The 25,000-nt window shown below is 41.2% G+C and overlaps 2 protein-coding genes across 6 annotated transcripts in view; one reads left to right on the top strand and one right to left on the bottom strand.

The window, feature by feature from the left end:
• The window catches only part of LOC113525738 (dihydropyridine-sensitive L-type skeletal muscle calcium channel subunit alpha-1), a 257,951-nt gene that overhangs the window by 4,912 nt on the left and 228,039 nt on the right, over nucleotides 1-25,000 (bottom strand). The window contains exon 1 of one of the 4 annotated variants that reach the window (XM_026935274.3): nucleotides 5,900-5,909. The exons of 2 other annotated variants lie outside the window; for them this stretch is intronic. The gene's annotated coding sequence lies outside the window, so the exon portion shown is untranslated. Of the gene's footprint in view, nucleotides 1-5,899; nucleotides 5,910-25,000 lie in introns of those variants that run through there. One more of the 4 variants, XM_053227114.1, reaches the window with a different exon arrangement.
• On the top strand, nucleotides 5,347-11,838 carry elf3 (E74-like factor 3 (ets domain transcription factor, epithelial-specific)). Of its 2 annotated transcripts, XM_026935725.3 has the most exons (9): nucleotides 5,347-5,498; nucleotides 5,923-6,107; nucleotides 7,634-7,864; nucleotides 8,322-8,456; nucleotides 8,556-8,666; nucleotides 8,832-8,918; nucleotides 9,553-9,657; nucleotides 9,754-9,949; nucleotides 10,442-11,837. In XM_026935725.3, the coding sequence occupies exons 2-9, from the start codon at nucleotides 5,930-5,932 to the stop codon at nucleotides 10,545-10,547; spliced, it is 1,149 nt and encodes a 382-aa protein (XP_026791526.1). In that variant the 5' UTR covers nucleotides 5,347-5,498; nucleotides 5,923-5,929; the 3' UTR covers nucleotides 10,548-11,837. The 2 variants fall into 2 exon arrangements, with proteins under 2 accessions (XP_026791526.1, XP_053083099.1); XM_053227124.1 differs by lacking the exon at nucleotides 5,347-5,498 and having other exon boundaries at nucleotides 5,907-6,107; nucleotides 10,442-11,838.

Raw genomic sequence — 25,000 nt, 5'->3', positions numbered from 1 at the left:
AACGCCTCTCTGATTGTGAAATGTGGGAAAGAGGAGGTAAAGTTACCTGGACGTGTCTCACTCGCTTTTTTTTAAACTATGAAAAACGAGGTCAGGAAAAAACGCAGCCACGTCACAGACGTATAAACTGCACTTTAACTATAAAGCAGAATATATTTCTATCTATTATTTATGATATTAATCAAGAACAACAAATAGTTTTTATATATTTTGTATAGCAGTAAAACACAGAACGAATAATTATGGAATAATATTTTATTCAAACTCAGGGTCACTCTCTAAAATACAGAACACATAATAATAATAATAATAATAATAATAATAATAATAATAATAATAATAGTAATAATAATAATACAGCAGGAATGAGAATGGAGTCATTTTTATCCTGTTATAGTTAGATCGTTACGCTTGTGGATAAACTCGTCCTGCTGCTCGCGGAACTCTTACAGGATGTCGTTTATATTCTACTGATTTAATGAATGATTTATGTTTCGTAATGAAGGAGCTGCTTCTGATTTCAGGTTTAATTCCTTACACACAGGCACCTGGGGGAAGATTCTGAGATTTAAAAACACAAACATTTAAAATAAAACTTATTTCTTCATCCACATAGGACTGTGTGTGTCAGTGTGAGTGTTAATGTGAGTATGTTAGTGTAAGTGTGTTAGTGTTAATGTTAGTGTGAGTGTGTTAGTGCTTTATTGTTAGTGTGTCAGTGTTAGTGTTAATGTGAGTGTGTGTGTGTTAGCGTGTTAGTGTTAGTGTGTGTGTTAGTGTTAGCGTGTTAGTGTGTTAGTGTGAGTGTGTTAGTGTGTTAGTGTTAGTGTGAGTTTGTTAGTGTTAGTGTGTTAGTGTTAGTGTGTTAGTGTTAGCGTGTTAGCGTGTTAGTGTGTTAGTGTGTTAGTGTTATTGTGTTAGTGTTAATGTGTTAGTGTGTTAATGTTAGCATGAGTTTGTTAGTGTGTTAGCGTGTTAGTGTTAGCGTGTTAGTGTGTTAGCGTTATTGTGTTAGTGTTAATGTGTTAGTGTTATTGTGTTAGTGTTAATGTGTTAGTGTGTTAGTGTTAGTGTGTTAGTGTTAGTGTGAGTCTTTGTTGTCTCCCTCAGGAGAGATTGTGGGCAGTCGAGAGGAAACACTGACGCTGATGTTACAGTAAACTCACACAATCAAACTCACACTGACAGGCAGTTACACCCAGATCTGAATAAACGGCAGAACACACACACACACACACACACACACACACACACACACACACACACACGTAACATACACACAACATACACACATTACTACACAAATACCCTACACCAACGCCCCCCAACACACACACACACACACACAACAACCAAACACACACGTAACATACACACATTACTACATAAATACCCTACACCAACGCCCCCAACACACACACACACACACACACACAACAACCAAACACACACGTAACATACACACATTACTACATAAATACCCTACACCAACGCCCCCCAACACACACACACACACACACACACACAACAACCAAACACACACGTAACATACACACATTACTACATAAATACCCTACACCAACGCCCCCCAACACACACACACACACACACACACACACACACACACACAACAACCAAACACACACGTAACATACACACATTACTACATAAATACCCTACACCAACGCCCCCCAACACACACACACACACACACACACACACACACACAACAACCAAACACACACGTAACATACACACATTACTACATAAATACCCTACACCAACGCCCCCAACACACACACACACACACACACACAACAACCAAACACACACGTAACATACACACATTACTACATAAATACCCTACACCAACGCCCCCAACACACACACACACACACACACACACACACACAACAACCAAACACACACGTAACATACACACATTACTACATAAATACCCTACACCAACGCCCCCAACACACACACACACACACACACACAACAACCAAACACACACGTAACATACACACATTACTACATAAATACCCTACACCAACGCCCCCCAACACACACACACACACACACACACAACAACAACCAAACACACACGTAACATACACACATTACTACATAAATACCCTACACCAACGCCCCCAACACACACACACACACACACACACAACAACCAAACACACACGTAACATACACACATTACTACATAAATACCCTACACCAACGCCCCCCAACACACACACACACACACACACACACAACAACCAAACACACACGTAACATACACACATTACTACATAAATACCCTACACCAACGCCCCCAACACACACACACACACACACACACACACACACAACAACCAAACACACACGTAACATACACACATTACTACACAAATACCCTACACCAACGCCCCCCAACACACACACACACACACACACACACACACACACAACAACCAAACACACACGTAACATACACACATTACTACATAAATACCCTACACCAACGCCCCCCAACACACACACACACACACACACACACACAACAACCAAACACACACGTAACATACACACATTACTACATAAATACCCTACACCAACGCCCCCAACACACACACACACACACACACACACACAACAACCAAACACACACGTAACATACACACATTACTACATAAATACCCTACACCAACGCCCCCAACACACACACACACACACACACACAACAACCAAACACACACGTAACATACACACATTACTACACAAATACCCTACACCAACGCCCCCAACACACACACACACACACACAACAACCAAACACACACGTAACATACACACATTACTACATAAATACCCTACACCAACGCCCCCAACACACACACACACACACACACACACAACAACCAAACACACACGTAACATACACACATTACTACATAAATACCCTACACCAACGCCCCCCAACACACACACACACACACACACACACACAACAACCAAACACACACGTAACATACACACATTACTACACAAATACCCTACACCAACGCCCCCCAACACACACACACACACACACACACACACAACAACCAAACACACACGTAACATACACACATTACTACATAAATACCCTACACCAACGCCCCCCAACACACACACACACACACACACACACAACAACCAAACACACACGTAACACACACACATTACTACACAAATACCCTACACCAACGCCCCCAACACACACACACACACACACACACACAACAACCAAACACACACGTAACATACACACATTACTACACAAATACCCTACACCAACGCCCCCCAACACACACACACACACACACTTCACCTCTTAGTGTTCAGTAATTGGGTTGATCTGCAGCTGTTCAGCTCACAGTGTGGAAACCTGCGTCTCCTGCCTGAAGGCATCAGCTCACTGTCTCTGTGAGGCTTCAGTCACAATGACTCTAATCTCTGCTTCCTCACAGTCTCCTCAGGTGTGTGTGTGCGTGTAAGTGTAAGTGTTAGTGTGTGTGTGATAGTGTGTGGGTTAGTGTGTGATAGTGTGTGTGTTAGTGTGTGTGTTAATGTGTTAGTGTGTATTTGTGTGCATGTTAGTGTGTGTTATTGTGTGCATGTTAGTGTGTGTTTGTGTGTGTGTTAGTGTGTGTGTAATAGTCTGTGTGTTAATGTGTGTGTTAGTTTGTATGTGTTTGTGTGTGTGTTAGTGTGTGCGTTAGTGTGTTAGTGTGTGTGTTAGTGTGTAATAGTGTGTGTTAATGTGTGTGTTTGTGTGTGTGTGTTAGCTCGTGTTAGTGTGTGTGTTAGTGTGTGTGTTAGTGTGTAATAGTGTGTGTTAATATGTGTGTTTGTGTGTGTGTGTTAGCTCGTGTTAGTGTGTGTGTTAGTGTGTGTGTTAGTGTGTAATAGTGTGTGTATTAATGTGTGTGTTAGTTTGTGTGTTTGTGTGTGTGTTAGCGTGTGTTAGTGTGTAATAGTGGGTGTGTTAGTGTGTGTTAGTTTGTGTGTGTTTGTGTGTGTGTTAGCGTGTGTTAGTGTGTAATAGTGGGTGTGTTAGTGTGTGTTAGTTTGTGTGTTTGTGTGTGTGTTAGCGTGTGTTAGTGTGTAATAGTGGGTGTGTTAGTGTGTGTTAGTTTGTGTGTGTTTGTGTGTGTGTTAGCGCGTGTTAGTGTGTAATAGTGGGTGTGTTAGTGTGTGTTAGTTTGTGTGTGTTTGTGTGTGTGTTAGCGCGTGTTAGTGTGTGTGTTAATGTGTGATATTTTAGTTCTTTTATTCAGATTGTGTAGAAGTTTTATAAAAATTTGTTATAAAAATTTTCATTACTTATTTCAGCCACTAGGGGGCAGCACACACACACACACACACACACACACACACACACACACACACACACCCTGCTGTCATCTAAAGACAGAAATATGATTCAACCTGTAAATGCAGTCATTACGAAACAAAACCTTGTACAAACATAGAGCTAATGTGTGTGTGTGTGCTCGCGTGTGTGTGTGTGCTCGCATGTGTGTACGCTCACATGTGTGTGCTCGCGTGTGTGTGCTCGCGCGTGTGTGTGTGCTCACGTGTGTGTGTGTGTTCATATCTCATCTTGCTTGTTCACACAGCGTTAATTACAGTGTGACAGCATCAGATTACACCCTCAGTTTAGCAGCTAACAATATAAAATTTCAGTCCATTGTGTGTGTGTGTGTGTGTGTGTGTGTGTGTGTGTTGGATTGTCTGAAAAACAACACTGAGCAAACATTAAGCAGCCACTCCTGCAGTAAATCGAAACCAGCGATAAAGTCTCTCACACACACACGCACACACACACACACACACATTGGACAACATTAAATATTGGCACAAATGACTTCATTCTTCAAGTTCAAACACACACAAACACACACACGCACACACACATACACACACGCAAACATGCACACTTACAGACACACACACACACAAACACACACACACATACACACACACATACAGACATGCACACACACAAACACACACAAACACGCACGCACATACAGGTCCACAGGTGAAATATACATATACCACTGTGTGTGTGTGTGTGTGTGTGTGTGTCTCGGTGAGTGTCTGGGTGTGTGTGTGTGTGTGTGTGTGTGTGTGCACCTTAACACACATGAACTGATACCTGCGAGAGAGACAGACAGAAAGACAGACAGATAGAGAGAGAGAGAGAGAGAGAGAGAGAGAGAGAGAGGAAGAGGTGGGAGTGGTCATGTTCTGATTCTGTGGAATTTACCTCCCCTAAGCTCCGCCCCCTGTGTATCGTCTGGTTATAAAAGTGTGCAGGTAAGAAGAGCTCAGGTAATCTGCACCTCTCACACACACCGAGCTCAAACACACACACACACTCTCACTACTGCGGACTATACTGCACACACTCGGGACTCGGACACCTCAAACCTGCAACACACACTGAGCAGGTAAAACACACACACACACACACACACACACACACACACTAAAAGCCGTCTGTAAGTTCTTTATTGCTTTTATATAATTCTGTATGTATATGTTACTGTGCTGTTGCTATCGTAACACTCATTCATCTTATTTCTATTTATAATAATAATTATTATTCATGTCTTTAATTGTTTTCACTGAAATTATAATCATATGATAATCATAATGAAATTATAATTTCAGATTGTGTTTATTATTTTTTCTCTTTTATTCTCTATGTTCTTGTGAGTGTATTTACATAATCTCTAAGCATGCATGCTAATGGCTAATAGCGTTACGCTAAATTATTAAAAATGGGAAGTACATATTAGGAACCCTTACATAGTGGTGATTAATATGTGTGTGTGTGTGTGTGTGTGTGTGTGTGTGTGTGTGGGTGTGTAGGAGCGCGATGGCCTCCAGCGAGCTGAGCCACATCCTGAATAACGCTAACGCCAACCTGTACCCGAGCGAGCCGAGCCTGCACGCCTCCAGCTTTCCCACAATGCAGCGCAGCACACCGTTTAACGACACACACTACTGCAACAACAACAACAACAACAACAACAACAACGTACACAACACAGTCGGTAAGACACACACCACTCATCACACACACACTGCTCATATACATCACACACACACCGCTCATCACACACACACCGCTCATCACACACACACACACCACTCATCACACACACACCGCTCATATACATCACACACACACCGCTCATATACATCACACACACACCGCTCATATACATCACACACACACCGCTCATATACATCACACACACACACACCGCTCATATACATCACACACACACTGCTCATATACATCACACACACACCGCTCATCACACACACACCGCTCATATACATCACACACACACTGTATAGCGTACGCTCAGTCAGAACACTGACAGCTAAAATACATCAATAAATAATTTATTATAATGATTACTTTTATATACTAAAATGTATTAATTCATTAAAATACAAAAAACAATTAAACAAAATTATTATTATTATTATTATATAATGTCAATAAAAATATACAATATAAAAATAATGCAGATTAATATGATTAGTTTTAATAAATGAAAAAATGTTTTAAAAAATAATTATAATAAAATAATTATAGATAAAAACAAAACAAATAATAATTAGTATTGGCAGATAATGGATCCATAGTAATAGCAATACTAATGATTCTATTATAAAATAGTTAGATTATATATTATAATGTTTATAAAATGGTAATAAATGGTGATATGATTAAGAAGCTGAAGAGGGAGAGTGGCAGGGAGGAGTGATCTCTGAGGAACGAGTGTAATCTGCTCACTGAGTTACTTCAGAACTTTATCAGAACATCTCTGTGATCATATCTCACTATCAGTATCAGTCTGAGAGGTCAAGGTCAAGGTCAAGGTCAAGGTCGTCCTCCGTCTCAAATAAATGACCTACAGGACACACTTCAGCATTAACACTGTTACACACCAACACACAGACATGCACTGAGCAACACTGACAAACCCTGCCTGTGTGTGTGTGTGTGTGTGTGTGTGTGTGCGTGTGTGTGTGTGTGTGTAGGCTGCGATGAGGTTAATAGTCACAGGTTCTCCTAAGTATTTTACTCTAGTGGAGTGTGTAGTGTTGAGTGCTTAGTGTGTATTGTGCAGTGTTGAACATGGCTGAACATGGTGACCTCAGGCTGAGAAATGATTAACGCGCAAAATGTTTAACATTCCTGTAGGAATGCAGCTCTATTCATCACACACACACACACACACACTTATGTCATGGAGAGATAAGGCTGAAACAGAAGCTGTTTGTTTTCAGATGAAAAAGTAAATCATCTCTGAACACACCTGAGCTCTGAGATCACTCTCTCTCTCTGTGTTTACCTGAGACAGACAGACAGACAGACAGACAGACAGGTAGACAGACTGGCAGACAGACATACAGACAGACAGGTAGACAGACAGACAGTGAAGTTCATTCTCCAGTCCTCCAGTGCAGCACAGAGTGTGTGTTTTGTGTGTGACTGGTGCACGAGAGCTCACCTGTGCAGGTGTTTACACAGCCTCACCTGTAGCTCCGCCCCCTCCTGCAGGTCCGTGGCAGCAGGTGAACCCTCAGTTCTGGAGCAGGCGTAACGTGCTGGACTGGGTCGACTTCCACGTGGAGGAGAGTAAATATGACGCCACGCTGCTGAACCTGGACTGCTGTAACATGGACGGCTCGGTGCTGTGCTCGCTCAGCAGGGACGCCATGATGGCCACCTTCGGGCCGCAGCTCGGGGAGACACTGCACCAGAGCCTCGAGAACCTCAAACACAAACACGGTGAGGATCACGAGCACACGCTGCACTCACACACGTGTTCACAAACATCACACACAAATCATAACATTAACACAGAGAACGACTCGAGAAGAGCTTCAGGGCGAGGGGCGGGGTCAGGGACAGAGTCAGGGCGAGGGGCGGGGTCAGGGACAGGGTGAGGGGCGGGGTCAGGGACAGAGTCAGGGCGAGGGGCGGAGTCAGGACAGAGTCAGGGCGAGGGGCGGGGTCAGGGACAGAGTCAGGGCGAGGGGCGGGGTCAGGGACAGAGTCAGGGCGAGGGGCGGGGTCAGGGACAGAGTCAGGGTGAGGGGCGGGGTCAGGGACAGGGTGAGGGGCGGGGTCAGGGACAGGGTGAGGGGCGGAGTTATTGGGATGAGTGGACTCTCATTAGACTTGATAGTGACTTTTGAGTGAAAACATTGACGGTGAGAATTCTACTTCCTGTTTCCGTCTCCAGTTGAGGACATCACACAGAACTGCATGCTGAACGAGACGTACGAGCTGCTGAGCAACTTCCTGTTGGACCTCCCCCAATCACCGTTCAACGACGGTCCGACACTCGACAGCGTGATCGTCCAGAGTGTTCCCACAGGTGAGACACACACACACACACACACACACACACACACACAGAGAATGGGACAGATGGTGAACAGTACAGTCATGTAGTGTGTGTATCTTCACTGTGTAGGTAACAAAGACAGTGACTTCAGCTACTACAACGAGTATAAAACACAGCTAACACCAGGAAGTGACAATGGCTACGAGTCGTACTCAGAGAGTCTGCAGAGCTCCATCACAGGTCAGAGCTAATCCTCTACTAATCCTCTAATAATCCTCTAATAATCTCCTCCAAACTCTTGGTTTAAATACACAACCATCTCACTCATTACTCTTAATATTCACTGCTAATATGATTAAAGTGAGTTTTCTCCGGAGTATAGCGTTATTTTCTGTCTCTCTGCAGGAAGTTTCTTGAACCCGAGTTCTCCAGAATCCGCTGGAAGTGATTCAGATCATGAATACACAGAGACGCACTACACGTACTCACCAAGTAAGCTTTAATCATAAACATTATTACATTATTATTAATAATAATCAAGTGTCTGGCTCTCAGTTACTAGGACAGAACCATCACGTGATCAGTGTGTAAGGAATAAAACACTGTGTGTGGTGCTGTTATGGGAAAATAATCAACCACACAGTGCTGTGATGAAACGGAGTTATTTCCCTTTAACAGCACGTCCCCAAGTGCTTTATTCCTCTTATACCACAGCAATGATTACAAATGTAAGCTTATTAATGAATGTCAAAGTTTTTATCCGTTTATAATTACACTTAATGTAAGACAAGTCAGTTCTCATGTACGTTATAGCAGCTATAAACAGAGAAAAAAACACGGCTTGTTCCGCATGTTAGCGAGAAAGCGCAAAGAAGCGTAAACTCCTCTGTCCTGAAGACGTCGGAAAACTTACAGTTACAGCTTTACCTCTGACTGTTACAAAGCGCTGACACTGGAGACTCCTTCCATCAATATGGAATATGGAATCTCCTTCCATAAACGATAACACATTAGAACGAGCGCATTAATATTAACGTTAAATTTGTGTTTTTTATAAAATAACGGTGCATGTGTGTATTTTCTTGATGTCGTGTTTAACGTGTGTGTTGGATGTGATTTCTCTCAGACAGCTTCATTAAGCAGGAGCCTGTGGAGAAGAAGCGACGAGGTCGACCTCCTAAACTGGGCCGCGGCTCCGAGCACTTCGTAGAGAACAAAAAGAACAAACATGGTGAGTGAGCTCTGAGTCACTGAGTCCCTGGGACTGTGTTTGCTAAGTAGCGCGCGCTACAGGAGAGTTAACCGACTTCCTGTTCTGACCCGACAGCTCCGCGCGGTACACACCTGTGGGAGTTCATCCGCGACATTCTCATCCACCCGGAGAAGAACCAGGGCCTGATGAAGTGGGAGGATCGCAGAGACGGCGTCTTTAAGTTCCTGAAGTCGGAGGCCGTGGCTCAGCTGTGGGGTCAGAAGAAGAAAAACAGCAGCATGACTTACGAGAAACTGAGCCGAGCAATGAGGTGAGACTCCACCCACAACTAACTGCTCATAATTATCATTAATTATCATCAATTAATTCTCATTATCATGAAGTCACAAGGATATTACAGATGGGTGTGAAATTAAATGTAATAATAGAATATTATCTATAAAACACATGCTTTCGTTATGAGAAGGCTAACATACACCACGCTCACGGTTTAAGTGCTTAAAGCTGTGAGAACACTGTTGCTAGGCAACAGGGAAACATGGTCATCAAGCTAAAGCTAGCTAATTAATTAGGCTAGCAATTTAACTGGCTAGCTGTTAAGTCTTTTATAGAGATGGGAAATGAGAAACATCAGGAACTTTAACATTTACCTCAGAAGTGTTGACAGATTACATTTAGCATCACCCGCTAATGCAGCTAATGTGGTAGCATGATAGATGAAGAAACATCTCTACGTGTTTTTTGCGTCATCGTCCTCCAGCCAATCAGACACGTGCTCTAATCTGGACTTTGTTTTCTGCAGGTATTACTACAAGAGAGAAATTCTGGAGCGAGTGGACGGCCGGAGACTCGTTTACAAGTTCGGGAAGAACTCGAGCGGGTGGAAGCTGGAGGAGCTGGGAATGTGAGGAGGAACGTGAGGAGGAACGTGAGGAGGAACGTGGAAGGTGTCATGAGCAAAGACATCATGAAGGACTTTACTGTAGAGACGCCTGGATAGCGTGAAGGCTGGTTTGGTAGCTGAACTCCCCGCCCTGAGGGAGGAGCGTAACAGAGACGCTGTAAGCCTGTACTGGCTAAAGTAGGTTTTATGAACCGATAATAACGTCGTGTTGTAATTCATGTTGTTATCTTAAAATTTGACACTTCTTTTGTCCAATGGCACGCAGGCGTGACCGTCACATGACCTCGTGTGGTTATAGTGGAGCTTTTGATGAAGGTTACAGAGATTTCTTTATTTTTTTACTCCCAGGCTGTGTTTCAGTGCTGTTTTTAACACACACTCATCCACTTCCCCTCTTTATTTCCACAAATTCTCCAGAAGACATTAAAATCAACTGAGTTTTACTTCACTTTAATTTTACTTTACTAAATAAAAACATTACAGTCCAGGAGTAAAGCCTGTAATGGTCTGGTTTAAAGGTTTCCATTAGAGAGGTTCTGGTTCCTATTAAACACCATCAGAACCCAATAGGAACTTTTTGTCATGAGTAGATGATGGAAATCAGGAACCATTAGGAACCTCAATTTCCATTAAACTACAGACCATTACAGTCCACCAGGAGCACATTAGATCCCATTAGGAACCAGTAGAAACCCCTCGTTATCTTAAATGATTTGCTGTAAAGAAATTGTGAGTGTAACGCAGATGATAAACGTGTCGAGATTTTAGAGGAACTGTGCGAGGCTGTTTTAGGAACCGTACTGAAACACAGGGAACGTAAATTTATACATTTGTAAACATTTTCAGGTCTTGTGTCTGCTGGAAAATAAGTGTCAAAGGTTAATGTACAGTTTTTCAATTTTTAAATCAATTTTTTGTTGTTGTTGTTTAAATGTAGAACAAAGTGAAGAGATAAAAATCTCAGTTAATCATTTTACTGCCACATGAAGTTTCTACAGAACATCATCACATCACACTTATTATTATTATTATTATCATTATTATTATTATTATTATTATTATTATTGTGTTTATTCTCTTTAATAAAGCTTGATAACAAATCAGGTAACAATCACGATGAATGTGTGTGTGTGTTCAGGGTGAGGGCTTGTTCTGTTTAGATGGTGTGTGTTTTAATCACACACGCTGTCTCCTGTATGAGACATATTTCTCAGATTTATATCACAGAAACGATATTCTCTATTGCGTATGACACATTGTTGTATTTTATATCAGAAAATTTTTTAAAATAAAGTTTATGAAATGAAAATCATCTGACTGCTGTCTTCACTGCACACCACACTACGGCTTTAACGGAAACATTACATAACACACAACATGTGTGTGTGTGTGTGTGTCTGTGTGTGAGTGAGTGTGTCTGTGTGTGTGTGTGTGTGAGTGAGTGTGTGTGTGAGTGTGTCTGTGTGTGTGTGTGTGTGAGTGTGTCTGTGTGTGTAAGTGAGTGTGTGTGTGTGTGTGAGGTGAGTGTGAGATGTCAATCAGCGAGTGTGTGAACATCAGTGCAGTGTCATACAGGTGAGGCTCCGCCCACTCAGCCCTCCAGACCCCGTCTACCCACAATGCACTGCTCTGAATGAGACAGTATTATACTCCAGATGGTCTCTCAGCTGTGTGTGTGAGCCGCAGTGTGTAAACACACACACACACACACACACACACACATATAACATGGACTCAACCATGCAGTCAGTGTTGTGTGTAAAGTGTGTATGTCTCTTTAGTTTGGATAAAGAGACAGAGGGCTGATTGGCTGATTATCTGATGATCTGATTGGCTGATGCAGTTCTGAGGCTCCTCCTCTTCACAACATCCACATTTTATTTTAGTGACTTTATTTTAAATTGTATAATGTGAATAAAAGAATCACCACAAGGTTGTGAATTTAAATCCCAATCGCTAATCGATGGAGGCGACTGCACATCACACCACAGCGCTGTCGAATTCTGCACTCTGATTGGTCAGAAGGTGTTGATTAATTCTCTCTAACAGCAGCTCTGACAGTAGCGCAGGTTTATATTAATGCGCTCGTTCTAATACGTTATCGTTTCCATAGTAACAGCTCATTCACAGGGACGTGTACAGCGGACGCTCCACTGATAATAAACAGATTATTAAAATTGTTGATAATGTTGAGGAGATAACATCTCATAAATAACATTTAAGGAAGGAGTCTCCAGTGTCAGCGCTTTGTAACAGTCAAATACACACATACACCATTATTTTATAAAAAACACAAATATAACATTCATATTAATGCGCATGCTTTAATGCGTTATCGTTTCTATAGTAACAGCTCGTTCACTGGGACTTGTACAGCGGACGCTCCGCATAAACGATTAAAAATTAATCATCGATGCGGTGACATTTTCTGTAAGGAGAAATGTGTTTATGTAACAGTGATGGAAGGAGTCTCCAGTGTCAGCGCTTTGTAACAGTCAGAGGTAAAGCTGTAACTGGAAGTTTTCCGACGTCTTCAGGACAGAGGAGTTTACGCTTCTTTGCGGTTTCTCAGTAACATGCGGAACAAGCTGCGATTTTTTCTCTTATTAACTTGAAGAGAGAGAATAAAGAGGGTGAAGGAACTGGTGAAGGAACGAGTGTTTATAGCTGCTATAACGTAAGTGACAACAGGAACTATCATGTTTCACGAATATTAAAAGTAAGTATAAAGAGATAAAAAGTATGATTAATAAATTGCTGTGGTATGAGAGGAATAAAACACTGTGTGTGGAGCTGTTATGGGAAAATAATCAACTTCAGGGCTGTAACAGTAACTCCGCTAATCTACTACGTTCATAAAGGACGTTTCTGATAAACGTTCGGTTCTTGTGTGAATGAACCTGCAGTCGCTCCGTGTGACTGTCTCAGTGTTGTCTCAGCGCTGTCTCAGTGTTGTCTCAGCGCTGTATCAGTGTTGTCTCAGTGTTGTCTCAGTGCTGTCTCAGTGTTGTCTCAGTGTTGTCTCAGCGCTATCTCAGTGTTGTCTCAGCGCTATCTCAGTATTGTCTCAGCACTATCTCAGCGCTATCTCAGTGCTGTCTCAGTGTTGTCTCAGCGCTATATCAGTGTTGTCTCAGCGCTGTCTCAGTGTTGTCTCAGTGTTGTCTCAGCGCTATCTCAGTGTTGTCTCAGCGCTATCTCAGTATTGTCTCAGCACTATCTCAGCGCTATCTCAGTGCTGTCTCAGTGTTGTCTCAGCGCTGTCTCAGTGTTGTCTCAGTGTTGTCTCAGCGCTATCTCAGTGTTGTCTCAGCGCTATCTCAGTATTGTCTCAGCACTATCTCAGCGCTATCTCAGTGCTGTCTCAGTGTTGTCTCAGCGCTGTCTCAGTGTTGTCTCAGCGCTGTCTCAGTGTTGTCTCAGCGCTATATCAGTGTTGTCTCAGTGTTGTCTCAGTGCTGTCTCAGTGTTGTCTCAGCGCTATCTCAGTGTTGTCTCAGCGCTATCTCAGTATTGTCTCAGCACTATCTCAGCGCTATCTCAGTGCTGTCTCAGTGCTGTCTCAGTGTTGTCTCAGCATTGTCTCAGATCACCTGTTGCATTAACGTGAACATTCACAATAAACAAATAAACAGCGGATTTGTTAGAAAATTAAGTAGTAGAGCTAACGCTAGAATATGTGTTACGCTCTGCGGGTTTGGAGTCGAGGTTGTGCTCGGGGTTTAATTCCTCGCCGGAGCACAGCGCACGCTGCTGTTGTGTTACACTGTGGTTTGTGTTAAATATTAACCGTGTGCTTTGCGAGTGTTGTGTAGTCCATCAGTGCTGGACAGAACAGATTTTTAACGTGAAGCGTGGAACTGCTAATTACACATGAAATGTTAAAAAGACCAGAATGAACTCACTACATGTTATTTATTTGTTTGTTTGTTTGTTTATTTGTTTGATGATGTAGTGATACACACACGCATGTTTTAGAGCAGTAAAAACGAGGAGGTTCGGATGCAGCAGGTGAAATGTCTGAAATATTTTCACATTGTTAGAGTTCTTGTTAGTGTACGCCTTCAAGATCATGTGTGTGAATTATGACAGAGTTTTCTGTCTCACACACACACACTCACACACACACACACACTCACACATAAAGCACCCAGACATTTGACACTGTAAGAGGACAAAGGCCATTCACACCTGTGGTGGAGGCACCGAGAGCGCTGTACCTGTTCAGCAGGTGTTTCTGGCACAGATTCAGGATCGGCTTCAGGCACGTAACTTACTGGAAACTCCGTTAGCACTGCCAGTAAAGCGGAGCAGGAGGGGCGTGGCCGAGGGCTGTGATTGGCTGAGAGTGATATCAGCTTCTTGTGTTGTTGTCACGATATAGTGAACGAGTAACCAGGCCGGTTATTATTCCACTTCATGCTTTCACTTTCCCACCCGCACACTCTCAGCCTCAGCGCATCGATCCGTATCACACTCCATAACTCATAAAGCTACCTGACAGAAAAAAATCTCGACCTGCAGGTTCATTTAGTTTAACCGTAAGCGAAGCCTTGTTTAACCCCGCTGTAGTCAGCAGCTTCAGGCCTTCTGCTTATTTTAAAATCCTGCATCTAGATTTTTCTTCTGCTCAGATCTGATTTATATAAACTGTAGTGTTGAAAACAGAGGCCTGGTTTCTGACAGCTCGGAGTTAGCAGTTAGCAGTTAGCGCTCAATGTGAAGTGTGTTTACAGTGTAATTTGAGTTTTTTCTCAGCAATATTTCAACACATCTGAAGGAAATGCTGACAGTTCTGTCTCACTCTCACTGTGTCTTCTACAGCTGCGTGTTAGCTAGCTAAAAACATTAGCCTCAGGCATTAGCTGGCTTTTTCACAGCATCCACATTTCTCAGTTTTCTAACAACAGTGTTTTCTCAACTTTAACCCTGTAGCTTCCCGTCTCGAAACACAAATCTAACACGATTTCCATTTAAACACTCATCACTACGATGTAGTCCGTATTAGCGAGCTAAGAAGTGTGCACGATAGTGTGCACGTAGCATTTGGAACACTCCCTTCATGCTGGAAGGAAGCGCCGGGGTTTTCAGTTGTTTATTCATCGCTCTCATAGCTGACATAGTTTAGGGAATTAAAAGATTACACAAGACCTATAAACGTTAACAACAATCTCAGCTAATAGGTTTAGTTTATGAGCTACACAGTCTCACAAGTTACAACGCACACAACTCTAATAATTAGTAGAAAAAGATATGAAGATTAAGGTTTAGGTCAGGGGGCGGAGTCAGGGGGCGAGGTTAGTATTTGTAGCTTTTCACAAATGTTATTTTCTAAAATAAAAATATAAAACAAAAGAGGAGACTCTCGTGTTTGTAAATGAAGCGAGTCCACGTGGGGTAGCGAGCGCTTTAGGAACCGCTGTGTTAAAGTGCTAAAGGTTCTGTGTAGAACCCAACAACAACAACAACAACAACAACAACAACAACAACGTCGTCCTCTCAGAAAGTGTTAGAACCCAACAACAACAACAACAACAACAACAATGTCATCCTCTCAGAAAGTGTTAGAACCCAACAACAACAACAACAATGTCATCCTCTCAGAAAGTGTTAGAACCCAACAACAACAACAACAACAACAACAACAACAACAACAACAACGTCATCCTCTCAGAAAGTGTTAGAACCCTTAAAGAAGAACCTGTTTGTTTTCTGAGAGTGTACTAACTCATTTCCTGTGCAGGCTGTCATGATAAAACATCAAAAATATGAAAAATGGAGAGGATCGCAAATTATAAAACATGATTTTATTTCGCGATGGTGACGTGAAAGCAGACGCTGTGATGATCTTAAAGCAAAACTACTACAAGGCATCAGGGAGGAACTTTTCCTCAGGGACATACAGAGAAGTCCAACAGTCTCTGAGAATCTGGGAATTTATTCATTATTTCATTTGAAAAGTTTAAAACAAGGACAGGAAATGTTCGTTATGCTGTAGATTCTGCACTTGGTCTGTAGAAATGTCAGTAAGCGTGTGATATCGATGGCGTCTGAACTCCTTTGTAGGAAAGCTGGGATTTTGCTCGAGTCTGATCTGCGTGTTCAGAAGGAACTCGGATGGATTTGATCCGACTCGGAGCGTCAGGTTTTACACAAACCCGCAGCGTGTCGAGCTTGAGTGCAAAAAACCCTGCATTCTTTTCACTCGTGGTGTTGATGGTGATATAAACTGTAATGAAAACGTTTGTGTTAAATTAAACAAGATTGAAACGGAAGTATTTTGTCTCGTGCTCTCAGACTTTGTGAGAATTTATGGAAGAGATCAGGAGTAGAACGTTTGGTGAAGGTATTCATGGGTGAAATCTTGTAGGTTGTTATGATAGAGGTGTAACTCAGGAGGTGTCAGGTGTCGCAGCTGAACTCGTGAAAAACAGCAAACTGATAAAATCATGACAAAACTTCTGTCATATTACTGTTTTTATGCTTTAGACGTACGTCCTGTAACAGCAGACACGTGAACGCGTGCTCTCTGCCCTGAGGACACAGTTTATGGAACTGAGTAGCTCGTGTTATTTAACTAAAAAAACAAACTCTGATATAAAACAACTGTGAAGTGACGACAGGATGAAGTGCGACACAGTCGAGGTGTAAAATACCGACTTGTGAAAACATCCAGCGATATTTTTTTTGTAACACAATATCGCAATAACTTTATAAACTGCGATTATAAACACCACACGCAGGAATACAAGCGTCACGGCGTCTCACCGAAACACACAACCTCAACACCTGAAATCCACAATATGAAACATGAAACAGTGACTTATTGTGTGTTTGAACAGGAGGTGGTGTGTGTGTGTGTGTGTGTGTGTGTGTTATCTGATGAACTGGTGCTGAACTGATCCTCGTCTGACCCTCAGCGTTAATGAAGTCAAACAGGTTTAACACACAGAGCTGTAGAACTTTATCCTCCATCGACAAACACACACCTACACACACACACACACACACAATGCTGTTACCAGAGCTGGAGATTTATCAGACAGCATCAGATTACACACACACACACACACACACACACACACACAGCCCAGTTTCCTTTGCAGTGCAGATTAAAATCTCCACTGTTTAATGTTGAGTGAAATTAATGAGTGTAAACAGCAAACACACTTGAAGCATGATGTGTGTGTGTGTGTGTGTGTGTGTGTGTGTGTGTGCTGATAGTCAGTTGTACAGTATACTGCAGTATTCAACACATATTATTATACACTCTTATAAACTGGAGAATCTTCAACTGTTCTTCAGTTGTCCTTGTGGAGGAACGTTTACATCAGCGGCTCCCAAAAGTTTCTGTGATCTCAAAACAGATGTGATGGAGTTTCTGTGATCTCAAAACAGATGTGATGGAGTTTCTGTGATCTCAAAACAGATGTGATGGAGTTTCTGTGATCTCAAAACAGATGTGATGGAGTTTCTGTGATCTCAAAACAGATGTGATGGAGTTTCTGTGACCCTCTAACAGATGTGATGGAGTTTCTGTGACCCTCTAACAGATGTGATGGAGTTTCTGTGACCCTCTAACAGATGTGATGGAGTTTCTGTGCCCCCACCTCTTGACCACTCTACATTAATTTTGTTCCTGAGGTATAATGTATAATGTATAAGCTGTAAATTTGTTTCTGTGTATTTTCGGGTTTGTTTTCAGGACGTCTGCTGATCCACTCGGAGACGCTCGATGGTGTTGAGGAGCTAGCAGAGCTGAACTCTTACGCTAGCTCAGCGCATCAGCATAGTGAAAACGACTAAAATATCACGTACACTCTCCATTCAGCACGTCCTGTAGCACGGGTCTTCATAGCCAGAGCGATATTTAATATTCATTTCTAAAATAAACGAATAAAACAGAAGAGGAGACTCGTGTTTGTAATGTGATTTAGTGAGCGCTAGTTTTGGAGCCGCTGTGTTAAAGGTTAAAGGTGTGGAACTCTGCAACAACAGTGTCACAACTTACAACACAATCATCCAGTGAACCTATGAGTGAACTAATTATCCAATCACATGTCCTCTAATGTGTGTGTGTGTGTGTATTTGTGTGTGTGTGTTTTCTTCATACACAGTGTGTTACATCCTTCATGATGATTTAAAGATTTTATTTCACATCAATCTTCGTCATTTTTGTGATCAAAGAAATGATTTTATTCAGAATAATAAAGTCTGCTTTGATCTTTAAACATATATTTTTAAATACAGTAACATTAATATGTTATTAATAATAATATAACATCAGAAATATTGTATTTATGTATTTAGAGTTTTTTAAATTTAAATTTTATTAATTTATTAAATTATATTTTCAGCATTTTTTTTTTTATTAATGTGTAAATGTAAGATCCCTCATTAAGGGTTATAACAAATTAAATTCTTGTGTGTGGTGCTGAAAATGCATTTTGTGTGTGTGTGTGTGTGTGTGTGTGTGTGTGTGTGCAGAAGGTGTGTGTGTAGTTTTTACACCTCATTGCTTATTGAGTTTCACGTCACACACTCACAGGATATTTAATTTCATTTTTAATGAATAAAACACACAATGTACACACAATTCCACACTGTGTTTATTTCTCTCACACTCTGCGTGTGTGTGTGTGAGTGCGTGTGTGTGTAAGTGTGTGTAACAGTCTGCAGTGTGTGAGTGCGTGTGTGTGTTTTATAGTCATAAAAGCTCAGTTCCAGTAAGGAGTTATTAGTGGAACTTTGGACTGGAGAGCGCTGCACTCAGGACGAACCACAAACATGTTTACAAATGTAGTGTGTGTGCTTTTTATTTTGATTTTATTTATTTATTTATTTTTAAATTTTCTCCACATGTGATTTTTTTTATTTTTATATTTGGAATATATTTCATGTGGATTTATTTTATCGCACATTATTCACATGATGTCATGTTTGCAGTTTCAGGACATGATACTTTTTTCCCCCAGATAATATCATGTGAAAAACATGCTGTGTGTGTGTGTGTGTAACAGTCTGCAGTGTGTGTGTGTGTGTGTGTAACAGTCTGCAGTGTGTGTGTGTGTGTGTGTGTAACAGTCTGCAGTGTGTGTGTGTGTGTAACAGTCTGCAGTGTGTGTGTGTGTGTGTGTAACAGTCTGCAGTGTGTGTGTGTGTGTGTGTGTAACAGTCTGCAGTGTGTGTGTGTGTGTAACAGTCTGCAGTGTGTGTGTGCGTGTGTGTGTGTGTTCTGCATATTTATTTTTAACCAAATTGAGAATGACTCACATTCTGTTAACACACACACACTCACACACACTGTTTACCTCCTCTGTTTCACATTTGAGGATTTTACGACTGCTCGAGGTCAAAGGTCATGTGTCGGAGGACAGTAACAGAGCCGCTCCCGTTTACTCTGAAAATCATAAAGTGACATCAGCAGCACATGCTTTAATGACACAGCACGAGATTCAGGAGGAGTCGAGACACACACACACTACAGACTGTTACACACACACACACACACACACACACACACTACAGACTGTTACACACACACACACACACACACACACTACAAACTGTTTTACACACACACACACACACACACACACACACACTGCAGACTGTTACACACACACACACACACACACACTGCAGACTGTTACACACACACACACACACACACACACACACACTGCAGACTGTTACACACACGATACAGAAGTATATTAATCACTGATGTTATAGATACTTATAGTAATTACAGATTATATAGAATTATATAGACACATATTTAATAAATTACACTATTTATAATTTTATACACTATATATATATATATATATATATATATATATACTATTTATTAATATCTGTATTTATTTATACGGATACATATTACAGGTACACATTTCAGATATTTACACACACACACACACACACATACATAAATATATAACGTAGTGATTATATATATTTTTTATAATATATGACATATTCATATACTTACATTATACTGTATACATAGAGTTACATATAAACGATATATACACACACACACACACACACACACATACATATATATATAAATAATAAAATAATAGACATGGCAGTGTAGTTTATTTATTTATTATTAGTTTGTTTGTGTATTATTTATCCTGTGTGGTGTTTATCATCACGCTCTGTGTGTATTTGTTTGCTGTTGCTATAATAAATGTGAAATAAAGTGTGTAATAAAAGATATTTATCAGAGATACAGTTCACACACACACATACACACACACAGGCAACACACACACACACACACAGGCAACACACACACTCCTAGAGAGGTTTTTTATATCTCCTCATTTGACTAAAAATATCAGTAAGATTTTATGATTTTAAAAACTAACATGGCCGCCGTGAACATTCTGCTGTAGCCTGTGACCTTTGACCTTCACCGGTGCTAACAGCGCTAAAGTGAGACGTAACAGAGTGTTATTCTACTACAGCTCACGTTAGCTCAGATTTCACTGTGATTCACATCTCAGTTTACATTAAATAATCAAGTTCATGTTTAAATGTCACCCTTTGTGACACCATTTACAAGCCTAGTGCTAACGCTAACGCTAACGCTAATTTACAAGCCTAATGCTAATGCTAACGCGAATGCTAATTTACAAGCCTAATGCTAATGCTAACGCTAACTCCAAACTAAAAATAAACTTTTCTGCTCTAATCTTCATCTGCTCGCTCCGTAACCTCACTGAAATAAGTGATTGTGTAAATGTACAGTGTGTTTACACAGGGTGAAGTTCCTTCAGCTTCTACTGTAATTACACTTTTAAACTTTGGGGGCGGGGCTTCAGTGGGCGGAGCTACATGTTAGCTACATTAGCCTGAAAAAGAAAACCTTCACATGATGACAGGTGATCGTAAGCAACCTGCATACATATCGAAACTTAAAATCACCTCATGTGACCTCATGTTTCCAGCAAAATGCCATAAACACACACACACCCGCACACACACACACACACACACACACTAGCGTGTGTCCTCCAGTTTTCCCATCAGTAATTAAACACACCCAGTTGCACCCTGCACTAATCACGGCTTTAGTCACTCCAGCGCTGGACTTTGTGCCGCGTTTCCTGTTTTTAAAAACGTCTCTGCTCGGAATCTTCTTTACAAATCTGCGACATCACAAAATATGACATCATACAAGAAGAAAGAAAAGGGCAGCCAATCAGAATGATCCATGCAGATTAGATAACCAGAGATCACTGTGAATATTATATCCCTCTTCCAGCAGCGAGTAAACTTCACGTGTGTGTAAGTTTATTTCTTTACTTTAGCAGTTGGACAAATCGCTGATGTTAGCATGTGCGTGTGCTAGCTAGCCTCTTTCTCAACATTAGCTAGTGTCATTAGCATATTTTTTAAATAAGGTTTAGGTCACATGACTCAAACGGTGAGACTTGGCTGTTTTAACTCATGCACAGCTTCATTCAGCAGAAACATAAACCCTTCTGCGGCTCACTACATTAATCTCAGCGCAGCAGGTCTCTGATCACAAACCTCACAAACGTTCTACACAAATTCATAATTCAGTAAAACAGTCAGATTTTTGTGCCAGACTCTAATAAACACTTCAGACTCTAATAAACACTTCAGACTCCAATAAACACCTCAGACTCCAGTAAACACCTCAGACTCCAGTAAACACTTCAGACTCTAATAAACACTTCAGACTCCAATAAACACTTCAGACTCTAATAAACACTTCAGACTCTAATAAACACCTCAGACTCTAATAAACACCTCAGACTCTAATAAACACTTCAGACTCTAATAAACACCTCAGACTCTAATAAACACCTCAGACTCTAATAAACACCTCAGACTCTAATAAACACCTCAGACTCTAATAAACACTTCAGACTCCAATAAACACCTCAGACTCTAATAAACACTTCAGACTCTAATAAACACCTCAGACTCTAATAAACACTTCAGACTCTAATAAACACTTCAGACTCTAATAAACACTTCAGACTCTAATAAACACCTCAGACTCTAATAAACACTTCAGACTCTAATAAACACTTCAGACTCTAATAAACACCTCAGACTCTAATAAACACCTCAGACTCTAATAAACACCTCAGACTCTAATAAACACCTCAGACTCTAATAAACACTTCAGACTCTAATAAACACCTCAGACTCTAATAAACACTTCAGACTCTAATAAACACCTCAGACTCTAATAAACACTTCAGACTCTAATAAACACTTCAGACTCTAATAAACACTTCAGACTCCAATAAACACTTCAGACTCCAATAAACACCTCAGACTCTAATAAACACTTCAGACTCTAATAAACACCTCAGACTCTAATAAACACTTCAGACTCTAATAAACACTTCAGACTCTAATAAACACCTCAGACTCTAATAAACACCTCAGACTCTAATAAACACCTCAGACTCTAATAAACACTTCAGACTCTAATAAACACTTCAGACTCTAATAAACACCTCAGCTTTTTATTATTAATTTTTATAAGAGATAAAGATTTTTACCTCAGAAAACAGCTGCATCATGTAACTCTCCTAAACCACATAAATTTGGGCACAAATAAAGTTATATTTTATTTTAAAAGAAATGAATTTTTCAATCATTTTGGTTGTAATGAGTAGGGAATAGGGAATAAGGAGTAGGAAATAGGGAATAGGGAATAAGGAGTAGGGAGTAGGGAATAGGGAATAGGGAATAAGGAGTAGGGAGTAGGGAGTAGGGAATAGGGAATAGGGAATAAGGAGTAGGAAATAGGGAATAAGGAATAAGGAGTAGGGAATAGGGAATAGGGAATAAGGAGTAGGGAGTAGGGAATAGGGAATAGGGAATAAGGAGTAGGGAGTAGGGAATAGGGAATAGGGAATAAGGAGTAGGGAGTAGGGAGTAGGGAATAGGGAATAAGGAGTAGGAAATAGGGAATAAGGAATAAGGAGTAGGGAATAGGGAATAGGGAATAAGGAGTAGGGAATAGGGAGTAGGGAATAGGGAATAAGGAGTAGGGAATAGGGAATAGGGAATAAGGAGTAGGGAGTAGGGAATAGGGAATAAGGAGTAGGAAATAGGGAATAGGGAATAAGGAGTAGGGAATAGGGAGTAGGGAATAGGGAATAGGGAATAAGGAGTAGGGAATAGGGAGTAGGGAGTAGGGAATAGGGAATAAGGAGTAGGGACTAGGGAATAAGGAGTAGGGAATAGGGAATAGGGAATAGGGAATAAGGAGTAGGGAATAGGGAATAGGGAATAAGGAGTAGGGAATAGGGAATAGGGAGTAGGGAGTAGGGAATAAGGAGTAGGGAATAGGGAATAGGGAGTAGGGAATAGGGAATAAGGAGTAGGGAATAGGGAATAGGGAATAAGGAGTAGGGAGTAGGGAATAGGGAATAAGGAATAGGGAGCCGTCTTAATTTTAGCACTGCAGTTTCCCAGAATGCATCTGTTTCAGGCTGAGAGGACACCAACATGAGGAATAGATACAGTAAACATGTTTACAGCAAACACACACACGTACACACACACAAACACACACATATATGTCCACACACACACACACATACACACACACACACACACACACGTACACACACACGTACACACACACAGAGGATGTGGTTGTTTAACCTTGGGCCTGCAGGAGAGTGTAGTAGTGAGTATAATGTAGCTGGAACATCACCACACTCACCTGATTCAACTCTCAGCTAATTAACACACCTGACCCACGTTAAACTGTGTGTGTGTGTGTGTGTGTTAATCTCCTCGTCAGTCCACTTTACACACACCTGACAGACGTGTCCGTGTCGAGCAGCAGATGTGCAGAGCAGAGCAGAGCGCTACGTCACTCTGAGCTCCAGAGCACTGCACTGTTCAGTGTGTGTTGTTGTTGCTATGGTAACTGATGCTGTAATCAGGAACATGCATGTGTGGATTTGGACGTCAGTCAGAACCGTGTTCCGGGTCGGATCAAGTAATGTCTCGGGGATGTCAGGTTGTGTTCCAAATCACAGGTGTGATTAATGCTCGTGTGTGTGTGTGTGTGTGTGTGGATGTAATATCACATTGCTCAATTCTGGAAATCTGCAGTTATCTGTTGCGACACTCACCGCTAACCACAGCACTGTTATAGAAAAAGACCTTAAATACGGACGGAACCAATCAGCAAACAGCGCGACAGCACGAACAGGAAGCTGTGACCAAATATGGAAAGTTGGGGAAACAAGAGACAAGTGGAGCAAATCAGCAGAAACATTTGGGGGTAATGAGGACAGGAAGCTGTGACCATATAAGGAAAAAGGATAATGACGCAAGTCAATAGAGACAGAATATGTAATTTATGAATTATTTTGTTAATGAACTGAATCCTGAATCACTGTTGAATCGGCTCGTTCACTACGAGATCGTCTTTGT

This window comes from Pangasianodon hypophthalmus, chromosome 20, assembly GCF_027358585.1.
Source record: "Pangasianodon hypophthalmus isolate fPanHyp1 chromosome 20, fPanHyp1.pri, whole genome shotgun sequence".
Taxonomy (NCBI): domain Eukaryota; kingdom Metazoa; phylum Chordata; class Actinopteri; order Siluriformes; family Pangasiidae; genus Pangasianodon; species Pangasianodon hypophthalmus.
Note: the sequence above shows the minus strand (reverse complement) of the source record. Positions and strands in the feature narration are given on the sequence as shown.

Excerpts from the sequence above, each read along its gene's own strand:
- elf3 (XM_053227124.1), top strand. The coding sequence starts at position 5,930 with ATGGCCTCCAGCGAGCTGAGCCACATCCTGAATAACGCTAACGCCAAC. Across the intron at positions 8,457-8,555 it reads CGTCCAGAGTGTTCCCACAG|GTAACAAAGACAGTGACTTC; the intron begins GTGAGACACACA and ends TTCACTGTGTAG. Across the intron at positions 9,658-9,753 it reads GAACAAAAAGAACAAACATG|CTCCGCGCGGTACACACCTG; the intron begins GTGAGTGAGCTC and ends CTGACCCGACAG.